Source organism: Lipotes vexillifer, unplaced genomic scaffold (genome assembly GCF_000442215.2).
Source record: "Lipotes vexillifer unplaced genomic scaffold, Lipotes_vexillifer_v1.1 scaffold356, whole genome shotgun sequence".
Classification (NCBI taxonomy): Eukaryota; Metazoa; Chordata; class Mammalia; order Artiodactyla; family Lipotidae; genus Lipotes; species Lipotes vexillifer.
The window spans coordinates 2,665,948-2,678,296 of record NW_006797342.1 but is presented as its reverse complement, the minus strand read 5'-3'; the positions used below and the strand labels follow the sequence as shown (position 1 = coordinate 2,678,296).

At 46.3% G+C, this 12,349-nt stretch overlaps 1 protein-coding gene across 1 annotated transcript in view; it reads left to right on the top strand.

The window, feature by feature from the left end:
* Window positions 1–2,223, top strand: part of DCDC2C (doublecortin domain containing 2C) — a 123,135-nt gene extending 120,912 nt beyond the window's left edge. The window contains 2 exon segments of the mRNA XM_007472265.1: window positions 1,821–1,895; window positions 2,056–2,223. Of these exon segments, the coding sequence (XP_007472327.1) occupies window positions 1,821–1,895; window positions 2,056–2,223 (243 nt within the window).
* The last annotated feature ends 10,126 nt before the right edge of the window (window positions 2,224–12,349 follow it).

The window sequence follows — 12,349 nt, the reverse complement described above, 5'->3', positions numbered from 1 at the left end:
GAGGCCCGCGTACCAAAAAAAAAAAAAAAAGAGGAAGGAGGTACCATGATGGTGATGAGGATGAGGGTGAGGGTTTTGCAAATAAGGAAATAGTCTGGGAGCGTGTTTATTGCTCACCAAAGTCATGCCTTTCAGAGATGGGGGAGTCTGGCCAAGGCTCGTGCTTTCTTGGTCCCTGCCTACATCCTGTTGTCCTCTTCACCTGGGAAGTGAGGGGGAGGCCTGGATGACCCCTGATGTTCCTTGCAGCACTAGGACTGCACAGTGATAAGTGTTTACACCATCTTTGGCCCAAAGGCTGCACGAGCAAACATGCTGTTTGGCAGTAAGTCTTCCATGCTCACAACAGCTGGGAGTTTGGGAACTCTGTATTTCCATAGCTTCAGTGTTTGGCTAGAGGAATGATTAATGATAAAAGCAGAAAACAAATGGTCTGAAATCCAGATACCTCAGCCAAATCTCAGATGTCTAGGTCCCAGTAGTTATAAATAATAAAATAATGACATCACTCTTCTCTGTGATCCAATATGGTGTGAAAGGAAAATAAATTGCTTATCATTTGCGAGTCCCAGCTATATTTTATGTTGTTTTATTTCTTCTCCATGTGTTTTTCTCAGTTGCTTCAACATGATGAGCTGTATTCCTGTCAGTTCTACCCCAGCATTCAGCCTAGAAAACGTTGTTCGCCTCACTTATCGATACGTTTAATTCACTTTTTCAATTGCTGCAAAAGCTCAGAACACAGTCGGGACTTAATGACCCTGATCCCCCCATGCTGGTGACAGAAGAGTGTGGGTGCCTTGGGGTTTAGGTACTGGGCCCCTGAGCCCTAAAAATGGAAACTTTGAAAAGTAAGCCTGGTGATGACACGGCTTAGGTAGAGAAATGCAGTCTAATGCACTACATTTCGCCATTTACTTGAGTCTGGTTGAAATAGTTGATCAGACACAGGAGCTGTTGGTTTTAAAAAGGCCCTAATGTCCTGTGGATTACTGAGTGCAAGGCTCAGTCACTCACCTATTCATTCGGACGACTGCATTCAATAAATCCACCAAGTGCCAGGCGTGGGGCAGGTTTGGGGGAATCAGACCCGAATCAGAAAGTGTTTTTGATTGTCATACAGAATGAAATAAGTCAGAAAGAGAAAAACAATTATCGTATATTAACGCATATATGTGGAATCTAGAAAAATGGTACAGATGAACCGGCTTGCAAGGCAGAAATAGAGACACAGATGTAGAGAACAAACCAAGGGGGGAAAGTGGCAGGGGGGAGGTGGTGGGATGAATTGGGAGATTGGGATTGACATATATACACTAGTATGTATAAAATGGATAACTAATAAGAACCTGCTGTATAAAAAAGAAATAAAATAAAATTCAAAAATTCAAAAAAAAAGTGTTTTTGTCTTTAAAGACTAATTTTCCTGTCGGTTGGAATGCACATCAACAAATACAGCTGCCCTTTGAACAATGAGTGGCTGGGGTGCCGATTCTCTGCTCAGTCAAAAAGTGTGTATAACTTATAGTCACTGGCTGGTCTAAGTACCCGAGGTTCTGCACCCGTGGATTCAACCAACCAACTGTGGTTCCAATGCCGTAGACCCATACGTATTTACTGTTGAAAAGAAGTCGCGTGTAGATGGACCCATGCCATTAAACCCATTTTGTTCAAGGGTCAACTGTGCATATTTTTGGACCTGACAGCTAAGGTGGGTGGGAAATGTGTGTGGCACAGCTGCAGTGTTCCCTGCACGTGGACTCTTGTTACCCGCACGTGAGCCGAGCTTCCCCTGCTCTCACATCTTCTCTCCCTATAAGATGCTGGAGGAGGAGCTGCATGTCCACCTGAGACCCGGGCGGGGGCCCCTCCTCCTGGGTGCCTTCGCCACTGCGGTGCGTGTCACGGGTGGAAAACACCCGGTCTCAGGCCGCTTTTCAAGGCAACGAGAGGACACGTTAAGGGTACAAAGAGGAGGTGACTTTCTGGGCTATAAGAACACCTTTCTGATATTCTTTATGAACCCCCAGTGTCCTCGTCTTAACACCGGGGCAGTTAAAGCACCGGCCTCCCAGGCTTCGCGAGGATCGCGTGAGCCAGTCGGACAAGCACAGGCCCACGACCTGCGGCGGGCGGATGTCCATTTCCAGGATTCCCGTGACCCGTGGCGCCCACCAGCGCCTTGGTTCTTTGTTGGAGAACAAATACGCTTTGCGGGCATAGGGAGAACCCTGAGAAGTTCCCAAACTGGAGGCAACTTTCCCAACCTTTTGTTAGTGGGCCCGCTGGTCTGATGCAGAGAATCAGAGAAGAATTTTTTTGGTAGAGGTAAAGATTGGTGATTCCTTCGTTGGTGAACTAGTTTGAAATGAAACGCTCATCATTGTTCATGACACTCACTTTACCTGCCCTCTGGGCTCGATGGTCGGCCTTAAGATGCCTCAGACTAGGGCGCTTTAGTGCAAGACTGCGTCTGGGACCTTCCTGCAGGATTTTGGATATTCTATTAAAGGGAAACCTGATGCTTCCCTTCCTCCTGCTAATTCTGCTCATTGATAAACTAGAGAAACTGGCTTCTGTAGGGACGCATTATCCTGAGACCTCTGATCAACTCTGGGCTCATGGTTTCAATTTTGTATTGGTTTTAAGGACATACATGAAAATACATACATAAGAATGCCATAAATAATATGGAAATTACTAACATAAACTGTTGAAAATCTTCTGAGTTCAGCCTCCTTTGCCACTTCACACAACTCCCTGGTGTCAAACTGGGTAGCTGTTTTCAGAAGTGGGCCTCATTGCAAGTTATGTGCACCTTTCCTCCTTGGGTTCCTCCAGAGAAACATGTATTTGGATGGTTTTGGTAACTGTGAGAAATCTATTCATCTGTTGGACCCCTATATGTTGGGTAATCATGTTCTTTACCCACCTTGTACCTGACCTTTAACTCACAAATACTTAAGTCCGTATTTTGATTTGCGTTTGCTTGGTGATGAATCTTTCACTGAGCTGGAAAACAGCAATGGTAGGTAATAGAGAATCATTTCCATGTTCTGCATACAGATCCTAGACCACGGCCATAATTAGTCTTACTGTTTTTAGTGTGATTGTGCTGAGTCGATGGTGACTATAAATTCATCTAAGGGCTGCGAGAAGCTACAGCTAATGGTGTTGAAAGTGATTAGTGAACTGGAGGAGGAGGTGCAGCAGGATTAGTCTAATAGCTGCGCAGCTAAATTAAGAAACGTACTTTCTTAACCACGCTCCTTCTGTCATTTTCACCAAATGAGGCGAGAACAAGGAAGCCAGATGCCGAGGTTCTTAGGATTAACAGGTTCAAGAAGGAGCAATGCAGGTCCCTCCTAGTGTGAGAAACTGGGATGGGATTTGTTTCTCAGAGATCTGGGATTAATCGCTGAGTCCTCGCTGGCCCCGGAATACTCCCTGTGCTTTGCTCCCTCTCCGCCGTTGCTCCTGTCGTTCTCTCTGTTGGGAAGATCCTTTCCCCCTTCCTTTGATCGAAACCCACGTACCTTCTGGAGACACTTGTTTGCGCTCCGCGGGTTTTCACAGAGCCTCTCTGACCAGGAGTGTGAACATCTCCCCCTGGCCCCGAAGTCTTTCTCTCTTATTTCCACCCTGCCCGGTGGAGACAGGCTTAGAGCTGGTGTGAAGATGGGCGTCCTTGGCAGGAGGTGTGAGTCACTTACTCCTTGAGTGACCCCTCGCGGTGCTCACACAAAGGAAGAGCCCTCAAGGTGCGTCCACTCCCATCACACCCCCCTTTCCACAGTCCTCCTTATCTATCAGAGTCACTAGGACAGAAGGGGTCACCCATCCACCAGAACCCTATGACCTGACGATTGGTAGCTGATTCTGTTTCTGAAGTCCTTCTGATTTCTTCTGTTTCTAGACTAAATGAAGGGTGATTATGGAATAAAGAAATGGCAAGAAATCAAGGGAAATTCCTTCTTTTACCGTCACGCCAGCCAGATAGTCTTAGAATAATTGTTCCCATTTGGTGGGATGTAAACTCCGCAACCTTGTGACAGGTTCACGTGGGGTAAATTTCACCAGGTGAATTTTATACTTAGAGACCGACCTGCCACTGTTGTTTGTTTTTAGCAAAGATTACAGTCACATATATCTCACCTCAGGACTTTGTCTGTGGGATCTTATTATTTTTGAAGCATGTTGAGTATAAATAATTTTAACGCAATTGTAGATAATATCCTGGAAGGAGAAAGTATTTCTTCATTAAATGGCCCTAAAATGACTAATGATCACATGGAGGGAAATCTATCTCCTAAAAAAAGCTCTAAGGTTATTCTGGAAAGATATGTAAAAAATTAAGATGTAGAAACATAAGAGGTATAATAAGATGACATTAATAAAACATTTTTAAAAATCTTGGATTTTTATCTTGTTTTGAAGCCTCATAGCCTGTTTTCCTGGGATGCAGAGCACACAACAGGAAATAAATAAGGTACAAATAGGTATCATATTTGGAAGAATGAAGAATTAGAGATGGTAATCTACAGTTTTCTAATAACTTCCATAGACTTTTAGAATTGAAATTACATATGCAGGAAGAAACTCATAGTAAATATTCCTTCTTTTCCTGTTTAAAGTAAGAAAGTGGGTTTGGGATCTGTTTTTGAGCCCGGGGAAAATTTAGCATTGACTAAAAATGGGAATGCAGAAAGCTGGGTATCATCAGAAGCAGACTATTAAGTAAAATCATGGATAAGTTGATGCAAAATGAGACGGAATCAGAGGAAACGGCATTGTTGGGCAGGAAGTAGCCAATCTCTATTACCAGCTGGACCACCTAGGGAACAACTGTTAAAACCTGGGGAGGGGAAATAGAAACTGACAAGGACCTACAGTATAGCCCAGGGAAATAGACTCAATATTTTGCAATAACCTATAAGGAAAAGAATCTGAAAAAAAATGTATAACTGAATCACTTTGCTGTATACCTGAAACTAACACAATATTGTAAATCAACTATACGCCAATAAAAAATAAATTAAATTAAAAAACTGGGGAGGAGAAAACCTGCCTCAGAGAGCAGTGCTGTGACGGTGCAGAGATGCCCTGGAGCCTGGCTAGATCACCACACCGCAAACCCCAGGGCTGGGTGGATGGTGACTGTGCCCTGGGGATCCCAGGTGCCACCCGCTGCTGGACAAAGACGTTCCGGGTGACTCGGTTCCAGGGGCCGAGCTGGCCGGAGAAGATATTGCTTCCCTCATTCTGCAGCTCCAGGAGATGCTCAGACAGTGAACAGGGCCCTCAGGTTCACACAGCCCTGGGAAAGCCACTTATAGCTCTGCCCTGTGCACGTCCTCCGGGGCCTTCACCTGTGCTGAGACATCACGCTGGCCTGCTGTCCTCGGGCCCAGTGGGGTGGAAGTGGTGGGTGAGGCTCTGTGCTGGCAGTTACGGGTTCCCAGAAGAGGCTGCTCTTGTGGCTGAGGGGGCGGGGGCAGGGCAAGCTGTGTGCATTCAGTGAACTGCTGTCATTGTCTGACACGTCCTCATGGAAGGTCGGGGACAGTCGCAAGTCAGTCTTTTGGAGCCCAAGTCCCTTTATGCCTGTCGTGTCCTGTTCAACCCACAGGGGAAGGACCTGGTAGGCCTGTGGTCCAGGCTCTGTGAATCTTCCTGAAGAGCTGGCTGTTGGCACCTGCTGTAGCCCGGCCATTTGCCTGGGGTGACAGAGTGCAGTGGTGACAGCCACTTAGATCCCGTTCAGATAAGCCTCGATTTGGTGGAGTCAGAGCCACCCTGGCGCGGCGAGCCCCCAGCCCTCCCCTGGGCTGACAGCTGGTGTGGCAGCTAGTGTAGTGAGGGCTCCAGCCCCAGGTTTTACCTGGACCCACCTGAGAACCAGCTGCAGTCACGTTGGCCCTCTGTCCCGCTCTGGTCCACGTGCTACCCTTCCTGGATGTGATTTCTGGAGTCGCCTCCTTCCCCGAGCTGAGACAGCAACAGTCACCTGCTTCCGAGTCCCAACCCCTGCCTTGCCTCTCTCATGGCCCTTACCTGTGGGATGTTCAGGAGTTAAAAGGCTGTATGTGAGCAAGTTGAGGTAATTTGGGGCCCCAAACACCAGCATCAATGCCTGAACTCTATTCCTGGGGTGGGGGGCTGGTATTCATCATCCTTTTAATTAAAGCCCCTACCCAGAAATCTTGAGAGTATTCTATAGCTCTGGGGCCTTCAGTTGCAAACAAGCTATGCACAGTATATCAGGAGGGTGTTTTATTAAAAAAAAAAAAAAAAGGCAAATCCTCCAACATTTCACGTGTAACTTATAAGTAGGTTAAACTACCCAAGTCCCATAGTGTCCCCTAATTTCTCATCACCCACAAAAAGCATTCTCTTGGATGAAGAATATTCTCATCCTGGGAGTGTATCTCTGTGTCCCTGCAGGCTTTGACCTCTGCTGATGGGCAGGTTCTACTGCGTCTTGATGCCCCTAGAACTGGCTTGTCCTCCAGGCTGGGACTTAGGGGAGGCTGTCCCCGTCTGATTTCAAGCAGGGCTGGAAGGACAGCAGGACGGTCATGAGGCAGGTCCCTTTGTGTAGAGGGCCCCAGACAGCCCCACGCGAGTAACCAGGTGGGGACCACCTCTGGGAGGGATGGGGGGCACATCTAGGGCATGAAGGCCTGGAAGGTCCTTTATTGCTTTTACTTCTCGTCACATATGTTTTAGGAAGTAACTTGTTCGGTGACTGCTCCATGGTCCTCTACGAAGCAACCGCTAACAAACGTTGTGCTTGGGTTTTAGGGCGAAGGTTGTATTTAAATGCTTGCTGGGAGAGTGTGGCAGCACGTTGTCTGCTATTAGTGGGTATTTGCACACACACGCACATGCACATGCACAGTATGGTACTCTCACCATCAGAACAGATCTTTCTTTGGACTGATTAGCAGTTTTAAACAAGGGCAGTGGTTCCAGAGTGGGCGGGCTTCAATAGGCAATATTTTATTGCTGAAAAACCAACTCTGGCCTAAACCTGCCCTAAAAGTCAAGGAAACTACAGCGAACACCTTTAGTTAATGACTTAAAAGGACCCCAAAAGACTAATGGTAGGGCATAGCTTCCTCACACCCACCCTGTACCTTGCCCCACGTGGCATTTATAATAACGCCATGAGAATATAATGCTAAGGAAAATCACAAATGGATTAAAGTAAAACACTAGTTCCTGTCTCACGTTCAGGGTCCGGAATGGGGTGCATTTGAGCAGAGATTCCTTACAGATAGTGTACAAGGCCCCTTGGATGGGGGCTCTCACAGGTTGGTTGAATGAATATTACATGCAACGAGATGTGCATCACTGAGCTACAGACCTGATTCTTTTGAGAAATGCGTAGAAATTCTTATCCAGGAGCTGCCATAGAAAACCATGTGGGTTATATTATTACAATGAATAAGCGAAGTGTAAGCACAGTGAAGGCTCATGTCATCCTCTGTGCCCTTAATAGACCTTGACCTCTGGATTCTCAAGGTTGACGCCCCTGCTGAAAGAAGCTGACTGCAGTGAGGGGTTCGAACACAGTTTTGCACCCTGTCTGACTCAGTTCGGCCACCAGTGGGAGAGGTCAGCTGTGTACGCGCTGCGTGCTGCTTACTCGCGACCTGGGAGTGGAGCAGAATGGCTAGCTTTTTACATAAAGAGCTGGAAATACTAGAAGTTGTTAGTTGAGTTCTCCCCAATATTGTATTTCTTCAACATAAGACTATCCTTCGATACAGCTTGCAGCGACTGCTTCTGCAGTATAACTGACAGAGGTCCCGTCCTCCTTTCTCAGTTAGAGTCATTTCATTAATAAAGAAAAGCACCCAGAGATTTCTGTGTATTAATTTTGTATTTTGCAGCTTTAGTGAATTCATTGATGACCTCTGGTAGTTTTCTGGTGGCATCTTTAGGATTTTCTCTGTATAGTATCATGTCATCTGCAAACAGTGACAGTTTTACTTCTTTTCCAATTTAGATTCCTTTTATTTCTTTATCTTCTCTGATTGCTGTGGCTAGGACTTCCAAAACTATGTTGAATAAGAGTGGTGAGAGTGGGCAACCTTGTCTTGTTCCTGATCTTAGAGGAAATGCTTTCAGTTTTTCACCATTGAGAATGATGTTGGCTGTGGGTTTGTCATATATGGCCTTTATTTTCCCTCTCTGCCCCCTTTCTGGAGAATTTTTTTTTTTTTTTTATCATAAAGGGATGTTGAATTTTGTCAAAAGCTTTTTCTGCGTCTATTGAGATGACGATATGGTTTTTATCCTTCAGTTTGTTAGTGTGGTGTATCACACTGAGTGCTTTGTGGATGTTTTGAAGAATCCTTGCACCCTTGGGATAAAACCCACTTGATCATGGTGCGTGACCCTTTTACCGTGCTGCTGGATTCGGTTCACTAGTATTTTGTAGAGGGTGGGTAAGACTTACAGCCTGAAGCGGGATGGTTGCGGTGTGCTCGGCTGATCAGGGATAACTCCAGCTCCTTTGTCGTTTATATTTGCCATCTCCTTTCAAAGTGAATTATCCGAAGACCCTGTTGAGGTTAAGACTCCCCTCTCTGTCTGTCAGAACTTGTCTGCAGGCTGCCTGCACAGACCTCCCAGCCACAAAGCCTGAAGTTCAGTTAATCTTAATAGAGCTTTAAGTTCTTTGATCAGAGCCATTACTGTTGGAATGTAGGATATAGTGTCATTATTTCAGTGAGGTTTTTAGCACAAGAGCTTCACACTGTTTGCATCAGGCAGAGAGAAAGCCGTGTGGGACTTACGGGCTTTCTTAGAAAAAAGGAAGATAAATGAAATTCCTGAGGACCAGAAGGCCTGGGGACTCTGTCCTGCTGCAAGGCCAGCCTGGGAAGACAAAAGCCACTGCAACCAGCAGACACATCCCTCACGGGCCCTTGAGGAGACACAGATACTAATGAAATCAGTGAAGAGGAAAGATAAATAAAACAGCCCCCCATTACCGAGAGATGCCGTGAAGAAGCAGAGAAGAGCTGAAAGGGATCTCACAGGTGCGTCTCACCCCAGAGCATCAGGGGTCACTCTTGAGAGGCGGCAGCCTCAGCGGAGCCCGCCAGACTCCTGGTGGCACGGTGACACATCACCTCGGAGGCTCAGGCACAGGCCTGCCTTGAGTGATAGCCCTGTCGCCGTGTGGTTAGGGAGAGAAGCAGCCTTTCATGTTTCTAGTAAGGTCTGGGATCCAGTCCAAAGACAGCCAATATTATAGATTCAGGAAAAAGGATTTTGTTCAAGAAAGAGAATCTGGCCCAGCTCAGAGGCAGTGCCTGGGCTTTACCTAAAATGCCATGATCGTACGGGGCTTTGCTTGCTGAGAGACCACGGTGCACTGTCGCCTGGTTCTCCGAGAGCGTGAACGTGGCTCGTCCTGAGGGGCCGCGAGTGTGGAACTGCGTCGGAGGCCATGACTTAGTGCGAAAGGAAAGGACAGCAGCACGATATTGACCTCATGTTTACATAGTACTATTTCTGTCTATGTCGGGTTAGATAAACTATGTCATTAAAATGAACTGCGTCTCTTATGCTTTACTTTCCGAAATGTGGCTCCTAGGACATTTAGGATTGTACCTGTGGCTCGCGGGGTGTTTCTACTGCTGGCAGTGCTCCAGGGACACTTGCTTATTTGGATTGAACTCAGAGGCTATGGGGGATGCCGTCCTGGAGGCTCTCCCTCCTCCTTCCCTTCCTTCCATCCTCCTTCCCTCTCTTTCTCTCTCTCTCTCCCACCTCTACCCTCCCTACTTTTTTCTCTTCTCCCTGCTGTTTTCCTAGGATCACCCTGGTTCCTAACCCAGGCTAAGTGGATGGAATTTAATCAGTGTGGTCATTTATAAATCTCAGCATTTCCCAGCAAGGGTGTTGCTGGGAGGGCCTTCTCAGCCCTGGGGTTCAGCCTGGTCTGACGGGAGAGTCACCAAGGCTGTTGAGGGGCTGGGAGGGGGCTGACCAGAGGGAGACAGCCCGTCCTCACTGTCTACTTACCCCCTGATTCACGGATTGTGTGCTCTCACTGAACCCCACATCAGACTTCCTTGTCGCATACCCATTACAGAAGTTTTAGGAACCTCAAGGCAAAAATGAGAGTGTTAGCTGCGTGCCTGAGTTTCCCGGACCAGCTGTTAGCATTTTGCCTTAGAATTCAAAATCAAAGAAAACAAAACAGGAGCAGAAAGAATTGTGATTGAATGGGGAGGTGGGTGTTCCTCCGCTGATCAGTTGACTTTATTTTGTGTATCAAACTTTCTGAAGTTTACCCAGCCTTTCAGTTGGGGTTTCGATATTCTGGAATCCCCAAACCTGCGTGAGAGCAGGGCTTTGGGTTCAGGACTTACTGGTCTAGAAAACGGTAAACTCCTTATAGGCAAAGAGAATATACTTTCCCAGTTATGTTTGCAGCTCTTAGCAACATTCCTGGTGTATACTGGGTGCTGAGTAAACGTTGGCTGAAAGGAAGCTGTGGTTAAGATCTGAGTAATCATGACTGTAGCACACACACGTAGGTCTTTTTTAGAGAGACTTCTCTAAAAGAGTCAGGGGTGACATGCTATGGTTGAGGGACACCGTTTAAACGGCCACACAGAGTAGAAGCCGGCAGATTTGCATGTGATATTCGATGTGATGCCTTTGTAACTTTTCTTACTAGTTTTATCTGAACATATGCCCCCAGCAAAGGAACGACTAAAAATAGGCTTTTACCTCATCATCATACTGCAAAGCACAGGCATGAAATCCCAGGGGCCATCAGTAAGCAAGATGGATCGGGGAAATGAACCATGAGATGAAAATGGAAACCCAGAACCTCCTCTCACAGTAGGAATTTGCTATTTAGTGTAAAAACCTAGATCCTAAAGCAAGGGGCAAGCCCTAGTAAACAGATTCCACCTCTGAGCATGCCAGCTTTGGGAAAGCAACCCCTGGAAGGCGGCTTAATGTGGGCGAGGGAGTCACTGCTCTGCCTGGGGAGCCCTGGGCCCTCTCCGCCTGTTCCCCCAGCGGCCCCGCCAGGAACACCCGCTCGCTGCGCCGTGACCCCGCACGTTGGCGGCAGTGACCTGCCCCCCTTGCCTTCCGGAGCCCCATTCCTCATAGGCCATCGGCCCAATTACATTTTCCAAAATATAAATGAGTTTCCATTCTTTTCGCTCAATATTTACAAATGGAGGAAGTTCTTCCAAAGGTCATGACCTCCCCGGTAGACTGTGTGACCTTTGGCTTTCTGCTGTCATTCCAATGTTAAGACCCCGTGGGAGTTCAGTGCCCTTTAAAGCACAGTGACTTTCTAATCCCTAGAGAAAGCTTGGCTCCTTTTTTTTCCTTTTCTTTCCCCGCTTCCTTTCAGGCAGGATCACAGCATTGTAAGGGATGCTGTGCTTTCAGAGTATCATTCTCTTTTTCTCCACATGAACTGATTTTTTTTTTTTCACCCCTTAGATTGATGTTCCATCTGCCAAAGACATTTCTTAAACGCGTTAAGGGGCATCGGTGGAGTGTTAACTTTTGAAAATGCTTTGCCTTCTGGAACGCCCTTTCCTGCTCAATCGATAGGATGACCTTGGCTCAAAGGCTTGGAATAGTTATTTCTTTGGGGTCTTTGTAGAGAGTCCATCACGTTACATGAGCACTTTGAAATTCAGTGTCATAGTTTACTCTCATGACATGAGGTCCGTCCTGAGTTTTAAGATTCATCAGGACAGTGGATGCCAGCTCATGATTTTTATGAGCATTTCTAAATTGTAGCTGAAAGAAAAATTTGATACTAAAACATATTTTAACTTACTTTTTACCAATTACATTGGGATTGTGGTAGAACCTGGATGATAATTGTAGGGTTGGTACTGAACTACTTTTTTCTTTGGTCTGATTTTCCTGATATATATTATGCTGGTAACTCCTTGTTTGTGAAGGAGGGGGAAATACTTTTTTCTCCACCATTTCTCAGAGAGCTGTTTTCCAGTCTGGTCAAGTGAATTAATGAGGGTCTGACCTCCATCAAGTCTGAATTTATGTGAGCTCAAATGTGAAGACGCTGGGAAAAGACACAACAGAAAATCCGCATGCCAAGGCATGCCAGAAAATCTAGGGCTTGGTTTATTGCTTCTAAAAAAGATAGATCAGGACTCTGAAAGTTAATCGTGTACAAACAGAGCATGATGCTAAATTCCCCTTTCTCTGCTTTTCCTGACTCAGTGGTTCCCAAAATCATGGGTCACAAATAGATTTTAGGTTGATTTCATTTGTATCTCTGCTTCCATCAAATTAAAATGTGGCACCTTCAGTGCCGACGTTT